The sequence below is a fragment of the Danio rerio genome, chromosome 14 (assembly GCF_052040795.2).
Source record: "Danio rerio strain M-AB ecotype USA chromosome 14, GRCz13ab, whole genome shotgun sequence".
Lineage (NCBI taxonomy): Eukaryota > Metazoa > Chordata > Actinopteri > Cypriniformes > Danionidae > Danio > Danio rerio.
The window spans coordinates 49,429,826-49,447,108 of NC_141034.1; the positions used below are offsets into that span (position 1 = coordinate 49,429,826).

The 17,283-nt window shown below is 37.8% G+C and overlaps 1 protein-coding gene across 8 annotated transcripts in view; it reads left to right on the top strand.

Annotated features, from left to right (window-relative positions):
• The window catches only part of atp8a1 (ATPase phospholipid transporting 8A1), a 332,891-nt gene that overhangs the window by 277,004 nt on the left and 38,604 nt on the right, over positions 1-17,283 (top strand). For all 8 annotated transcript variants that reach the window (XM_087281952.1, XM_087281950.1, XM_087281956.1 and 5 more), the window contains 4 exons: positions 6,296-6,374; positions 12,823-12,884; positions 13,213-13,269; positions 16,619-16,726. In XM_087281952.1, coding sequence (XP_087138078.1) covers positions 6,296-6,374; positions 12,823-12,884; positions 13,213-13,269; positions 16,619-16,726 — 306 coding nt within the window. The remainder of the gene's footprint in view (positions 1-6,295; positions 6,375-12,822; positions 12,885-13,212; positions 13,270-16,618; positions 16,727-17,283) is intronic.

Genomic DNA, 17,283 nt, shown 5'->3' on the forward strand with positions numbered 1-17,283 from the left:
ACCATTTTGAATCGAGTCACTCATTAAAATGAAACGGATCCAAATAAAGATTCACAATTTCCTCCTCAATACCAGGCATAGTTTAATGCATATGGATGCATTTTCTGTTCATTTATTTTCTCAGCAAAATTAGTTGTAAAACGATTTGATCTTTTTTTAAATACCACTGACCGTCTCTCAGCACAAATATTTCAATGTTTTCCAGAAGAATCTGTTGTGTCTGTGGGCAGTGAGCGGTCTCGGACTCCGCCGAGGTGAAAAGAGCAGCACTTGTGGGGGGAACGAAAAAAAGCAGGGTTTGGAAACTGGACCTGTGACGGCCTGATTTCATTTCACGGCTGTTTCATGCTACATCGCCCATTAGTGTTTTGATTGGCCGCGTCTGCGCATAATGTAAATTGAAAACAAGGCGGTTTTGGAGGAGGATATTTGTTTAAATGGCACATCCAAAGTCCACATGCCGCATGTATACAGACGCGGACACTCAAAGGCTTCATGCCGTATACCTGTGTAAGCGATAGTTTTTCCATGCTTCCAAAAAAACCATTCACTCCAACGACAGACTCATACATCTTAATTTCTAAAAACTTGTCTGTGTTTGTACTAAAAGTATCCATGAAGGATTTGGGCACTTTTTTTTCTTTCGTAACTCACAAAGGAACGATTGGAGAAATTCGATGAGGCAACTAAAGTGTAGGGGGAAAAGTAGTGATGGCGGAAAAAACACTGCGGACTGACATCTCTTATATACAGCTGAAGTCAAAATTATTAGCCCTCCTGTTAGATTTAAAAAAAAAAATCTAATACTTCCCAAGTGCTGTTTAACAGAGAGAAGGTTTTTCAACACATTTCTAAAAGTAATAGTTTTAATTTCTAACTATTTCTTTCGCAATGATGGCAGTAAATGATGTTTTACTAGTTACTACTTTTTCAAGATACTAGTATTTGGATTAAAATGCTATTTAAAGTCTTAACTGGGTTAATTAGGCAATTTATTAAATAACACCAGTTATTACTTCAGCAAATTAAACATTGTGAGATGTGATTCTACTAGGTCTCGTAATAGTAGGATATAATCCCATACTATACATTGTATTAACAAACTCTTCAGTTTTTTGTGCCTTTTTGGATTTAGCAAATCAATATTGTGACTGAAGCTCTGCACAAGACTTTTGGCCAGCGGAGAAATTAAAATGGTCGTGCCCAACTGAGTCTGGTTCTCTCAAGGTTTTTTTCTTCACTCCTATAAGGTGAAGTTTTTTTTCCCTCTCCGCTGTCGCCACTGGTTTGCATGGTTCAGGATTGGTAGAGCTACGCATCGATGAATTTGCTCTTCAGTGTTTGAACTCTCAGTAATGATTTTAAATCACACTGAACTGAGCTAAACTGAACTGAACTTAAACACTAAAAACGCGTCAGGTTACGAATGTAACCATGGTTCCCTAAGGTTGAGGCCTAAATGCACCAGTAAAATTCCTATTCAGGATTTGTTGATAGTGCTCGAGGGCCTGTCGACAGTCCCTATTTTTGCATTGAAGGAGATGTAAAAAAAGTTTCTAATGCTGAAATGGCATTTTATCTCAAAAGAGGAGCTCCCTCTTGCTCACCTGGCATGGTGAAGAGCATTCCTGTACCCCACAATAGGGTACTTCTTTAAGGTCTCCATGAGGTGGTACGACCTATGGTGCTGCAGGCCTTTAATCCTCCACCATTTATGAAGCAGATCAGAAGCGCTTCATCTGCTTTACCCAGTACGGGTGTTAGATGCATACATCATACGGCTGAATGGAGTTCAATGTAACAATCATTCACTGTTTATGACCCACCTAATATGGGGGCATCTGCGTCTCGGCAGACATTGAGCCAGTGGATAGTCGAGTCTATCTCACTGACTTATGAGGCCCTGAAACGTTCTCTATCAGAGGCAATAAGGGCCTAATCTACCAGGGGTATGGCAACTTCAAAATCCTTCTTTATGCTGGCCAGTGTTTGGCTGGCACCTGAGGAAACAGCAGGGTTCTCTACCCTGCAAACCTTCAAAAAGGTTTTAATGATTAGATCTGGATCCTACTTTGAGAACCAGTATCTTTTCTAGAATTAGGAGAACTCATACCAGGCATATCAAACTATGGCGTGTTTGGGATAGCGTTCCCATTGTGTCTCCTAAAGAGACGCAGCGTAGAGTTCCCGAAAGGGAACGCGTCAGGTTACGAATGTAACCATGGTTCCCTAAGGGAACGAGACGCTGCGTCACTTTGCCATACTTTTTCAAGCCTGGTGCGCTTCGTTCGAGAGGTTCTAAGCTGAAGTTGTATGCTTCCGTGGTGCTTTTATACCTCCCGGTCTGACGTCACACACGGTCCCGCCAATTACATTGGATTGATTTCACCTGTGCTTCAGGAGGTTATAAGAGAGGGATTGTATCCCATTGTGTCTCCTAAAGAGACGCAGCGTAGAGTTCCCGAAAGGGAACTGAACTACCCTGATCCAGTTACTATGACCATTTATGTGAAGCTGCTTTGACACAATCTACATTGTAAAAGCGCTATACAAATAAAGCTGAATTGAATATTGTAATCTTCACATATAAACATGTTTTTTGTGAGGATTTTGCAAACAATTTTTCCATCCATTCACTAAACAGTCCAACATCTGATCCAGAAGTTCTGTAAACAAAACTCATTGCAATATTCTTTGTCCTTTCCATACATTTTCTGCAGTAATGCATTACAATAGATAATCAGTAGCAACAGTCATACTATCCAACACCTTATAATTCAGACTCTTTTACACATATATCATCACACCTCCTCCACTACTGTTCTCCCTATTTTTACAATTTAGTTCATACCCTTCTATCTCAAGCTTGAATTGTTTTACATATTCTTTTATACTATGGAAGTTGGCATATAAACGTCTGCTATTAAAGTGGATAATTGAAATATTATTCTTTGATTGGAAAGTTGTGTTAAACTGTTGATCTGTAAAATATTTACAGTTATGTTTAATATTAATAAGAAGATTATTTTCTGGATCATTATTACCCTCCATGTCTTGCATTTTATGTTCTGTATATACAAAGATATCTCGTTCTGTCATAAATAACTGCTGGTGTTCTAAATATATAAATACAATATATATATTTCTTAGGGGAGCTAATAATAATGACCAGGGCCAAGGGGTTATTTCCAAAATCTTTACTATTATTAACACAAAATAGTCCCCCTAACACATGTATTAAAAGCGTTTTGGGAAGGGGAACTGAATTTAACAATCAAAGAAAATATCTGGAATCTTATTCTTGCACGAGTACATTCACCATCAATAAATGCTAGACATACAGTGCATCCGTAAAGTGTTCATAGCGCTTCACTTTTTCCACATTTTTTTATGTTACAGCCCTATTCCAGTATGGATTAAATTCATTTATTTCCTCAGAATTCTACACACAAAACCCCATAATGACAATGTGGAAAAAGAGTTTTTGAAATTGTTGCAAATTTATTACAAATAAAAAACCTGAAAAATCACATGTACATCAGTATTCACAGCCTTTGGCATGAAGCTCTAAACTGACCTCAGTTTCATTCTGTTTCCACTGATCATCCTTGAGATGTTCCAGCACTTTAATTGGAGGTTACCTGTGGTTAATTCAGTTGATTGGACATGATTTGAAAAGGCATACACCTGTCTATATAAGGTCCCAGGGTTGACAGTGCAAGTCAAAGCACAAACCAAGCATGAAGACAAAGGAATTGTCAACAAGGTTGGGGAAAGCTAAAGAAACATTTCTGCTGCTCTGAAAGTTCCAATGAGCACAGGGGCCTCCATCATCTATAAGTGTAAGATGTTTGGAACCACCTGGACTCTTCCTATTGCTGGGCGGCCATCTACACTGAGTGATCAGAGGAGAAGGGCCTTAGTCAGGGAGATGATCAATAACCCGATGGTCACTCTGTCTAAGCTCCTGCAATCTTCTCTGGAGAAAGGTGAACCTTACAGAAGGACAACCATCTGTGCAGCAATCCACCAATCAGGCCTGTATGGTAGAGTGGCCAGACGGAAGCCGCTCCCCACAACTACGAAGAGTTGAAAGAAAGATAGAGGAGAGACTAGCGATCACTGTTTTAAGTTATGCAGAGCTGTTTGACTTTACAAATCTTAAATATCATTATTATCACAATGTTATTACATATTACATGTATTACATTATCAACAGCAAAATACGCAGCTGATTCAGTTGTTGCCTAGTGACAAAAAAAGCGCACAGCATATCTTTTTTTGCTTGTCAACAAAAAAAGGCAGTGAGGTGCACCGTGCGTTTTTGGAATGTAAGTGCCACTTTTTTTGGTACTAGTGCACAGCATTGTGCTGCAAAAACGTGAGATGTAGCAGGAAGTAAAAACGTGAGGCAGCAGGGTGAATAAGCAGCAACTCTCAACGCAAATAGTGCAATTGGTATGATTGGCCCATTTAAATAGGTTGTTTAACCAGTTAAACTCTGCGGACTCTGTACCGGGACTGTGATGTCATCGATTTTCGCTTTAGGATTTAGAGGGCTAGCATTGCACCAGACCCCCTTAAGTGGTTTCGTTTGAAAGTGGAAAATCTATATTTTATGCACATATGCATCACATATTTTACTGTAAAAATGTTATTCACACTTAAATACACAGTGTTTTGGATACCCGAGCTGGATATTTTACATTGGTTCATTTTCATATGGTTCATATATGACACATGTACATAGCTCAAATGAAAGCTCTTGCCGCTGCTCATACGGTTCTAGCATTCTTTTTACTGAATTATATTCACATATCAAACAGTTGTCGATTGAATCGCTGTGTTTCCATGGCGCAGAAGTGAAAACATTACATTTATGATCAATAAGCAGCCCCAGATAGCACAGACAGCTGTCATCTCTTACCTTTTCCTGTGGACTTCAGGGCCATTTCTCCTCTGTTTTTGAGGTGATGTGCATAAGTAATCCTTTTATATGTCTAAAGTGGTCCAAACACAGTGAATTATGTTTGATCAAACAAAAGAATAGTGAAGTATGTAAACAATGATCGACCCCTGTGGCTTGTAAAGCACCTCTCATCCAATGGAATACAATAACTTTTGCATAGATTATGGTAGAGACATTTTTCTTTTTTCCTATGATTACAGACATGTTCAGGAACCATCAAAATTAATTGCAGCACGCTAGACCACACAGAACCTAAAAGGTACACTTTCACATTTGAGTTTATAAAAAAATACAAAGCGCCTCTTTTTTTTTTTTAGGAGTTTATTATAACACGGGCAGCATATACAGATATTTTAAACACTTTCAATAGTGTTTTATAAAAATTTAAAAGGTTTACTTTAAAATTATACCAAATTTTTGCATCTACACCTCTGCATGTGGATTTGGGAAGCTTTTAAATTTGAGAAGGCAAAATCCAGACGGAAATCCTAAAATAACAGCAGAGTTTAACTGGTTAAAGACTTAACTAGGATAGTTAGGCATGTTATTGGAAAACCTATAAAGAAGGGGATTAATAAAGTTGTCCTTAAAATAGATTTACACAAATTTTTAACACCATTTATTTTATCCAAAATTATGTGTGGGCCTTAAAACATATTTTTAAAAAAAATGTAAAAACTGCTTTTATTCCGGCCAAACTAAAAGAAACAAGGCTTTAGTAGAAAGAATATCATAGGAAATACTGTGAAAAATTTCTTTAATAGTTGTCTTTAAACATCACTTGGGAAATATTTAAAAAGAAGTAAACACTAGGTAATAATTCACACTATTATCAAACTATTAACTAACACTACTAGCTTAATATGCTACTAATTAGCTGTTTATAAATAGTAAGGTAGAAGTTGGGTTTAGGTTTTAATTAGAGATGCAGAATAAGATCATACAATATAACTACTAATAAACAGTAAATATCCTAATAATAGGCAGGTAATAAGCCAGCTGTTATTAACATAAATTGTGACGTAAACTAAAGTGTAACCAAGAAGAATGAAAATTTCACAAGAGGCCAAATAATTTAGTCTTCTAAACTGTAGTTGGCGTGTTTCCCTCTGGGTTTTTCCAGCTCGCTCCACACTCAGAGGATATACAAAGTGTCTGTCAGCGGGGTGGCCATTGAGCGTGGAGGCCTGACAAACCTCCACTTAGCCTGGTGCTGAGCACGCACAAAGGCCTGAGGGCAGGGGTCAGCGGCAGGGTCAGGGTGGCCGTCGTCTTTCTCATGCCTCTGTGTCTTTCTCCTCACCCCCTCCTCCATCTGTCCTGCAGGTCTTCTGGGCTCATTGTCTGAACGGCCTGTTTCACTCCGTCATCCTCTTCTGGTTCCCTCTCAAGGCCTTCCAGCACGGTAAGAACACACTACTTTTAGTTTAGTTTTAGTTTTTTTTAGGTCAGTGGGTGTCAGGCTCACTCTCACTTTGGCTTTGCCACCGTATATATAGTTGAAGTCTGAATTATTAGCTCTCCTGATTTTTTTTTTCCCTAACAGAAGGAATATTTTATAAAACATTTTTAAACATAATAGTTTTATATAACTAATAATAACTAATAATGTCATACTATAATATAAATAATTTCTAATAACTAATTTGTTTTATCTTTGCCATAATGACAGTACATAATATTTGACTTGATATTTTTAAGATACTAGTATTCAGCTTAAAGTCACATTTAAAGACTTAACTACTCTACCTAAAAGTAGTCTTTTCCGCCTATCCTAGTTTTAGGAACAACAAATAATATATTGACATCTAGTTGATCAATTGGTATCAGAAGTGGCTTAAATGAAAGGCAAAGGCCTCTAGATAACGCTTATTTTACCAAAATAAAATATGATCATGGTTTGATTTTTAAATATTTAATTATTGTGTATGACTCCCATGAGCTTGGAGGACTGCATCCATACATCTCTGCAAAGACTCAAATTACTTAATAAAGTCATCTGGAATGGCAAAGAAAGCGTTCTTGCAGGACTCCCAGAGTTCATCAAGATTATTTGGATGTATCTTTAATGCCTCCTCCATCTTACCCCAGACATGCTCAATAGTGTTCATGTCTGGTGACTGGGCTGGCCAATCCTGGGGCAACTTGACCTTCTTTGCTTTCAGGAACTTTCATGTGGAGGCTTAAGTATGAGAAGGAGCGCTATCCTGCAGAAGAATTTTCCCTCTCCTGTGGTTTGTAATGTAATGGGCAGCACAAAGGTCTTGATCCATTCTGCAGATCTCTTGCACGCCCACATACTGAATGTAACCCCAAACCATGATTTTTCCTTCATCTAAATTGACTGCCTTCTGTGAGAATCTTGGGTTCATGCGGGTTCCAGTAGGTCTACTGCAGTCTTTGTGATGATTGGGATGCAGTTCAACAGATGATTCATCTAAAAAATCTACCTTCTGCCACTTTTCCAAATGATCAACTAGAAGTCAAGTTATTGTTTGTTGCTCTTCAACTGGGATCAACGACAATACTTTTGTCAGGTAATGTAGTTTAATTAAGTTAATTTGACAAGTTAGAGTAATTAGGCAAGTCATTGTATAATGATGGCTTGTTCAGTTGAGAATCTGAAAAAAATTACTGTAGGGGGCTAATAATTATGTCCTTAAAATGTTTCATATTTAAATAAAAAAAAACTGCTTTATTATAGCCAAAATAAAACTTTCTATATTACTGGAAATACTGTGGAAAATTCCTTGCTCTGTTTAACATCATTTAGGAAATATTCGAGAGAAAAAATCACTGTAGGGTTAGTAATTTTGACTTCAACTACATGTTTCAGAATCATTAATTCCTACACACTCGAATCAATGGATCTCGCAAAAGTGAAATTTCTGTCATTAATTGTGTTTTTTAAATCTTTATTTCTGCCACGAAACACACTCACATATATAAAATGTCTATATAAAATGTGTTAAATGTGTTGATTTAACACATTAGTTATATTTATAGAGCAAAATAATACATTCAAATGTGTATTGCACCTGTCCTGAACAGGATGCAAGACAAAAAGACTAAACTGCTTGATAAAGTTGATATAATGCAAAATATTTCCCTAAAATTCAAGATCCTGGGGTAAAATGGCTTATATGTGGCTTTTTTGTTCATATTATATAGCTAAAAATATTACCTGAGCAGCACATACAATATTTAAATGATTTTTTTGTGCTGGTTTTGTACTGAATAGCATGAGTGGACACGTAAATGTGAGTGGGTCGACTCTTTAAACGAATCAAATGGATAAATGAGTCATTAAGACATTAACGTTTATGGCTTTTAGTTTATCTGCAGTATAATTTTATTAAATATTTGTGATATATAATCTATAAGCTAAATTGTCATTATTTACTTGCCATCATTATAAAATAAATCATTGTCGCCGCCAATAACCTAGTGGTTAAGTGCGCTGACATATTCTGTAGCACCATGGTGCTCATTGTGACCCTAGTTCGATTCCCAGCTCGAGATCCTTTGCCGACTCTTCAACTCTCTCTCTGCTCCCAATACTTTCCTGTCTGTAGCCTCCACTGTTCTATCCCAATTAAAGGTGAAAAAAAATTATATATACATAAAAAACAAAGATAAAGCCATTTTGGAGCTGCAACAAACAGTCTGCAAATATTATATTATATTTATTTGCAATTAATTGATCATCAGATCCTGTAATTAATATAAAAATATATCATTAGACTGCACTAATTTGACAATAAGGCTGCATGGTGGAACAGTGGTTAGCACGTTCACCTCACAGCAAGAAGGTTGCTGGTTCGAGCCTCAGCTGGGTCAGTTGGCATTTCCCACACAAGTCCAAAGACGTGGTATAGGTGAACCGGGTAGAATAAATTGTCCGTTGGTTATGTGTGTGAATGAGTGTGTATAGATATTTTTCAGTAATTGGTTGCAGCTGGAAGAGCATCCGCTTCGTAAAAAATATATGCTGGATAAGTTGGCGGTTCATTCCGCTGTGGCGGAAATTAATAAAGTAACTAAGCTGAAAAGAAAATTAATGAATAAATGAATGAATTTGACAATAATACTAATTATAATAATACAAAAATAAACTAAATGTGGACTATTATATCATGTATTTTCAGAAAATTACATTCTCATTACAATCTCATTACGTAAAATTGCTCTTAGAATTTTTTTTCTTATTATTTGGCAACATTGTAAACGTGTTTTGTTTTTTTTTTTTGTTTTTTTCAGTTGAGAGCTTGCTAAAGCTTATAAAATCTAAGTGTAAAAGTACAAGAGGCACTAACTATTCCTCTGTCACACACAGTTTTTGGGTCACACTCTGTTTTGATGGGCCGTTTGTTGACTTTAAGGCCCCGTTTACACTAGTGCGTTTTAGTTTGAAAACGGTGTTTTAGATCAAAAACGATCCGCGTCCACACTAGCGTTTCACCTAGCGTTTCTGAACATATCTCCGTCCACACTACGCCACCAAAAAATGTATATCACGTGACCATTCGCGCACTCTAGGCATGCGCGTTCTAGCGAATATATGCAGCTGCTGTAGTAAAAAAAGGCAGAGTTTATCTACACAATGGCACCTAAAACAGACAATAGTGCAAACAACGCTCCTATTGCTGTGTCCATGTTGTTGTTTACAGTGAAGGCTGGTCTGTTGTCTTCCGGTAGCGTTAAAGCCATGTGTTATAGTCATGTGATAGGGGCTTGACGAATAAGGGAAGGATACGCAATGATACAAAAGCCCCAATCAGGTAGCGAATCTCGGCAGCCCCGCCTCCGTTTTCAGATGTCTCCGTTTTCCCTCATCCACACTGAGACGGAGCAGCACAAGTTTAAAATGAAAACGGCCTCTCCAGCGTTTCCAAAACGCTTCGTTTTCGGTGCTCGAAAACTCCGGCGTAGTGTGGACGGATGGCGTAACCCTAGCAAAACTTATGCGTTTAAACGCATTAGTGTAAACGGGGCCTAAGTTACATTGCATCTACAGTACATGCCAACTAATTCTCATTAGATGATAAGTAGAATGTTAGGTTAGGGTTGGGGTTAGTGTAAGTTGGCATGTACTTGCAAAGTTTCTTATAGTCAGTTAAATGTGTGTTCAGCAGCGGTATCAACAGATATTAAGTGGAAAGTCTACTAATATTCAAATGGACTATCAAAATAAAGTGTTACCAGTTTACGAAACTTTATTGTACCGTAATTGGCAACATAACTACTATAGCAGGTTTTCTCAAAATTCCAAATGTGAATTAGATGCAATTTCATCAAGTTAATAGAGTGGCTAACTGTAGTATTGGTCCCCCTGGCAACCAACAGTAAACAAAGGCAAGCATAGTGAAGACAACCGATCAAATGGGTGTAACGGTCACTATACGTCAGAGTTTAACTAGCAAATGCATATCCATCTCCTATTATTGTCATTAACCCTTTTTAACTACCTCAAGCAGCTGTAAAAACTTTTAATTAAGGGATATTTATTCAAAATCCTGCATCCTTTGCTCGTTTCCCATGCCTTACTTCAAAATGAGCATTAACACCGGCTGGCGGTAAAACAGTTCATGCTAAGAAAAGTGGTCTCATCTTGTGAAGTCGTGTTCTTTATTTGCTTTGGTTAGATCGCACCGGAGCTCACTTTAATGAAACCAAAACAAGTGTGAACAAACATTGAGCTCCTTTAATCTGTCGCGTGGCTTCAGAGGAGATGTATAAACAAGTCATATGGACAGCTTTAATGAAGCTTAGTAGTAAATAATGGTACAGTATAATTCTTTGGAGAACTTTGAGGCGTACTTTTAGAACTGTGGTCATTACATGTCTAAATAAGTTTAAGCATGTACAAATGAGTGTGAATCGCGTGAACAGATTGTGTGTGTGTGCATGTGTGTGTATGTCAGCACAAATATCTGGCTGACTTCAGGACCACACAGTCAGATTCAGACCTGCTCTTTAAACAAAGCACTGGAGACTCTCTGACTGACAGCTTGTCAGCACCACACACACACGCACACACCTTCCTGATGCACATGTGGTGTCCTTTGTGTTGCACTGTGCCAAAGCACGTATGCTTTTGGATCATCCTCGCTCGCAATTGAAGAATGACTAATACTGCTGAAATAAAGCACACTAGTTCATCTGAAATACTGGAGAATATCAGACATTTGTCCCACTGTGGAATGAACCACCAACTATTCTGGCATATGTTTTACGCAGTGGACGCCCTTCCAGCCACAACTGAGAACTGGGAAACACCCATACACTCTCACATTTGCACACACATTTATACACTACAGCCAATTTTATTTACTCAATTTACTTATACCGAATGTTTTTGGTATGTGAGGGAAACTGGAGGAAACTCATGCCAACAAGGGGAGAACGTGCAAACTCCACACAAAAATGCCCACTGGACTCGAACCAGGGACCTTCTTGCTGTGAGGCGACAGTGCTAATCACTGAACCACCGTGCCGCATTACAACATAATTTTTAAATAATTTTTTTTTAAGTATTTCGCTTTTTAATGTTCACTTGCAAAATGCTGAGAAACTCAGTTCTAGAGGTTTTGAATTGAATAATGCGAGACCAGCAGCAAGCAATCATAAGCACATGATCCTCTCCAAGTTATGCCTAGTTCAGACTGCGTGATTTTAGCCCCAATTTTGGCTCGCCGACAGGTTTTGAGAAATCGCCGACAAATGCCTGAAATCACAGGCAAATCGGTGCTTATGTACATGACTGACAATCACACAGTATGAACTATCAAAGACCCGATCTGAGAGATTCGCCGATGACTCGCTGATGCCTTTGAGATATTTGGCGTGCTAAATGTCTGGAGCTGTCGGAGATTCAAATCATGCCGTGTGAATTGAGTTTTGACTGAAAATAACATCAGCGATCGCCTACAGCCAATGAGAGAGCAGCATTCACTTGTGTGTGCGTGTGTGTATACCTGCTGCAGACCAGCGGGAGGCAGGGGGAGAAGTTAAAAGCGCTCATTTTCGGTTTAATTGGACCCATGAAATAGAGGAAAAACTAGTGGAGGTTTGACAGGACTCAGGAGCAACCGTGTCTGTTTGACGTTTCATACAGAAAGAAATTAGTTTATTATCAACTTAAGTTGAGGAGAAATGGCTAATTCCCTTTAAATCCAGGTGAGCAAATATGTAAATTTTCTACCCCATTAAAGGCTTCTTTCTCATTATGTAGTTAATAACAAAAGATATACTACGTGATTTTGGCTGTGAGGCGTAGTTTGGAGGAAGCGTTGGCGGTTGTTCCTATAGTAAAGTCATGCAATGTGAAACCCCCTGTCGCCGATCCATCTTGCAGTGTAAACAAAGCAGCGACGAAACGCTAGCCCAGATAGTCATGCAGTGTGAAAACATCTGTGACACGACTACTTTGAAAATCATGCAGTCTGAACTCGGCATTAGTTTATAAATAAACTTCACTTTGTTAAATTGTAAAGTTGAATTTTGAACATCAAAAGTCGACAGAGCGGAACTCAGCATCCCATAATGCAAATCACAGCGTAAAAAAGCGGGAAACACTAAATATGGAAATTGTTAATGAACAGATATCTTTTAGTGTAGTTACAAATAACCCAGTAACTCTAGTAACTCATGACCAACATCACCATCTCTTAATGTAAATGTTCATTCTGCTCCTTATATCTGTTTGAAAGTTAGCTGTCCTGCCCTCTTGAGCTCAACATCTTAATGGAGTATTATCTATCGTTGGCCTGCTGACTTGTGTGTGTGCGTCTGTGTGTGTGTTAGCATGCAATCCCTCACTCTAAAAGCCTTCTTGTTGATTCTCCTCACAGATACGGTCTTTGGAAACGGAAAGACACCAGACTATCTCCTGTTAGGCAACATGGTTTATACAGTAAGTGCATTCGGTTCCCTCAGATCTCCACAAAGCGTCTCTGTGTTCTGCCCGTCGCTTGACACTCTGTCCCGGTTGTCCCGCTGTGAAATGTTCCTTCTGTGTCGACTCTGGCTGCGTTGAGGATTTTCACTCCTTTTTTTTTACTTCAACTCTTTATGCACTGACACAAAACCCAAGCTTGATCTGCTGTATTTCAAGCTCCACTTCAAACAGAATGTGTTTGGACGTTCCTGTCTGTCATTAGATCTGAGCTCTGTATAATCTCCACTGTTTATATGTGTGTATGCAAACTCCGATAAGAGCCTGTGTCATCTTTCTTTCTCAGTTCGTGGTGATCACTGTGTGTCTGAAGGCCGGATTGGAGACGTCGTCCTGGACTATGGTGAGCGTGCAGCAGCTCTTTCTCTCCCATTTCACTGTGTCCTCCCATTTCCTTTGACTTCATTGTCCGTTTATGAGTAGGAACACGCTCCTCCACCCCATCGCTCTTCTCTGTCGGCCTTTTCTTCTGCTGTTGATCTCATGGAAAAGTGTTTGGAGATGATGTCATGTTCATGTCGCTAATCAAAGCACTTATTCAGATGTGCAGTTACTTTAATTTGTGTGTATAGCTCCTGTACATATTTCTTTTTTTAAATATTTCCCAAATTATGTTTAACAGAGCAAGGAATTTTTTACAGTATTTTCTATAATATTTTTTTTAATTTTTTTTTAGTCTTAAATGCTTTATTTTGGCTAGAATAAAAGATGCTTTTACAGTTTTTCTCAGTCGCTTTGGTGCATTTCTCACTACACTATTTACATTTGCACAACAGGTAATGCATTTCTCCAAACAATTAGTAATTTGTGCACATCCTAGTAGCAGTTTCTCATTCTTTTTAACACATTGCAGATGCTTTCGGACATGCATCAATTGTTTTCATACAACTCTCTGCTGTTTAGAACATTCTCATTCGCTTATGTCATGTCCGTCAAAATGAACTAAACTTGTAAATGCTGAATAGTCATTCCATATAAAACTAATAGTCCTTGTTTCATTATTTGATTCATTACATATAATAATGTTAAACTAGTTGTCAAAATGTGTCAAGCTAATTTTTTTTTACACATTTAAATCTTTATTTTGCTCAAAATGTCTTTAAAATTGAACAATTTGATGAATGATTTACAGACCTGTGTATGTTGTAGGCTCAGTTCCAATATGTTCTGCAATATTGTTTACAGTTGTGCACAGTTCAACCCAAAGGGAGTTTATGTTTGTTGTAAATAAGGGTGTGTTTATTTTTTTGCACAATGCTGGGAATAAATTAGGATTGTAACGAGCATGTGCAGTAAAAATGTGAAACATACATATTCAGTGTCTTGTACTTAGATACCTCACTAAATACAGTGATGTCTAACTTTGCTGTAGTTTTAAAATGGCTGTGCAAATAAAATACAGTGCTGTCTAGAGCATTTTCAGGAAGTGTCACCAAAATCTGACTGTTTTGCATTGAAAAAATGTCCAGAGTAAACTGTCATAATGAAAACATGACAAAGCCATTTGAGTATCTTGTTCATAAACAATGCTGTCAGGACTTTTCATTTTGATGACACTGACACTTTGATTGACATCAATACTTGCTTTTGAGGAATGAACTATCCGTTTTGAGCATGAGATGCGCTTTTGCAGGTTATCAGCTAGATTTTGCAGTTTGTACTAATTGTTTTTAGAAATGCATTAACTGTTGTTCAGAAATGCACTGGTGTTGTGAGAAACGCACCAAAGCGACTGAGAAAAACTGTAATTTTTTTAACCATTTTAAGGTCAATATTATTATCCCTTTAAGCAATATTTATTTTTTCCATTGTCTATAGCAGGGGTTCCCAAACTTTTCAGCCCACAACCCCAAAAATAATCATATCAGTGGCTCGCGACCCCCATTTTTCAAGGTGGTTGTACTGTAAATATGTAAACGTTGCAGACACAACTTTAGGCAAATATAAACATGAGCTTATTGACAACACAAAAATGCAATAGTCTATTAGCCATATAATGTTTTTTTAAAGTCATTTATGGATTTAATTACATTTTGCTTTTAAAATTAAAGGCTGATGGCTGATTGTTATTTTTATGTTGTTGTTTCTTTAATGCAACTATTAACTATATTCTGTCGGTTATGAATGAAAATATGGTAATTCTAATAGTTTAATAAAATTTATTTGAGTTTTGGATATTACCAAGCGACCCCTTGTCATTGTCCCGCGACCCCCCCAGGGGGTCCCGACCCCCACTTTGAGAACCACTGGTCTATAGAACACACCATCGTTATACAATGACTTGCCTAGTTAAGCCTTTAAATGTCACTTTAAGCTGTATAGAAGTGTCTTGAAAAATATCTAGTCAAATATTATTTACTGTCATCATGGCAAAGATAAAATAAATCATTTACATAGAAATGAGTTATTAAAACTAATAATAATAATAATTAATTTTATTTATAAATGGCATCTTTTAATGACATATTTATTTCTAGACTCCCAAAGTCGCCTTACAATAAGCATCAACAGCCATGCTTAAACAAACAAAACAAATAATAAACATTACTAAACAACCATCGACCAAACAGGTATAAACGCACATCGCAAATATAAAATAACATGATAAAAAAACATGATAAAAAATTGTTCAAGGAAAGCCTGCTTAAAAAGATCGGTCTTTAGATGACATTTAAAAGTGTCAAGACTATCACAAGCCATTGAGCTAAAAGATCTATCTCCCATTGTGCTCAATCGAGTGCGAGGTGGTACCAGGGAGCAGCGTTTTCCATTCAACGAGTCAAAGAGAACAAAATCGTCACTTCCTAACTAACTGGCGCCAAATATCAACAGTAAAAATAGGATTTGCTGTGGCAGGAGAAGCTGCGTGAGTGTTTTCTTTATTTAATAAATGACTTGCCACAGTGGAATGAATCACCGTGTATTCCAGCATATGTTTTACGCAGCGGATGCCCTTCAAGCAGCAACCCATTACTGGGAAACACCCATACACTCTAGCATTCACGTACACACACACTCATACACAACAGCCAATTACGTTTATCCACTTCACCTATAGCGCATGTCTTTGGACTGTGGGGGAAACCAGAGCACCCGGAGAAAACCCACACCAACACATGAAGAACATGCAAACTCCTGATAGACATTATATTTTCATAAAAAAAGACTTCAAAGAATTAAATCTAATTTGCACTTAAAATACTAAATATAATGCTCTGTTGTGCTATAACTTTTTTGATGTTTGAAAACCACATAATATCTTTGAGCCATGTATGCTGTATAAATATATACGCATGCCACTGTAAATGATTACATGATTGTTAAAAGTGTGCAGTTTTTTTTGTTTGTTTGTTTTTTCACTGAACTGCTCTGCATTTTGCAAGTAAACTTCACACGCATGATATTTGTGTGGTTTTCATTCTCACGTGTTTCCAATGTTTCACATGTGCAAATTTCAAGCCTCAGATGCTTGATGATCATGTGATTAAACCAAAACACATGGGTGGGACATGCTCCCATATGTGCCCGCTTGTGATTTAGCATGTGTTGATGTAAAATTCATGAGCGTTCAGTGTTGTTGTTATGCATGTTCCTAGTCTGCAATAGTAATGCAACCCTCAGATGAGGTTTTTGTGCTGTTTGACTGTGTTTATCGGCTAAATGAGGGCTGTGCGTTTTCTTCTGTTGTACAGTTCAGCCATATTGCCATCTGGGGCAGCATTGGATTGTGGGTCGTCTTCTTTGGCATCTATTCGTCTCTGTGGCCGCTGATTCCTTTGGCTCCAGATATGTCAGGAGAGGTAAGACATGCTTTACAAACCACAGCAGAATGTTCAAAATCCTTCTCCTTAAAGAAACTCTAACTTTTTCGGCTCATTCCCTAATTTATCAGTGGTTGCCACAGTGGAATGAATCGCTAATTACTCTGGCATATGTTTTATGTGGCTCCTTTTGAAACCTCATACTTCAAGCGTTTGGTTGAGAAAAGTTTTTTCTTTTATTTGTTTTTAAAGAAAGTTCATTCATTTGTTCATTTACTTTTCGGCTTTGTCCCTTTATTAATCCGGGGTCGCCACAGCGGAATGAACCGCCAACTTATCCAGGACATGTTTTACACAGCGGATGCCCTTCCAGCTGCAACCCATCTCATTGAAACATCCATACACACTCATTCACACTCATACACTGCAGACAATTTAGTCTACCCAATTGACCCTTCGCTAAACACCGCCCTCCTTAGTTACTGTTTCCACACCTGTCAAGCTTTCGTGCCTGCAACGTCATTACAATGTGTATGTGTCGGTGTCAGACATTGCCAGGTATATAATTAGTCATTTTTGGCAAACAGTTGAGATAT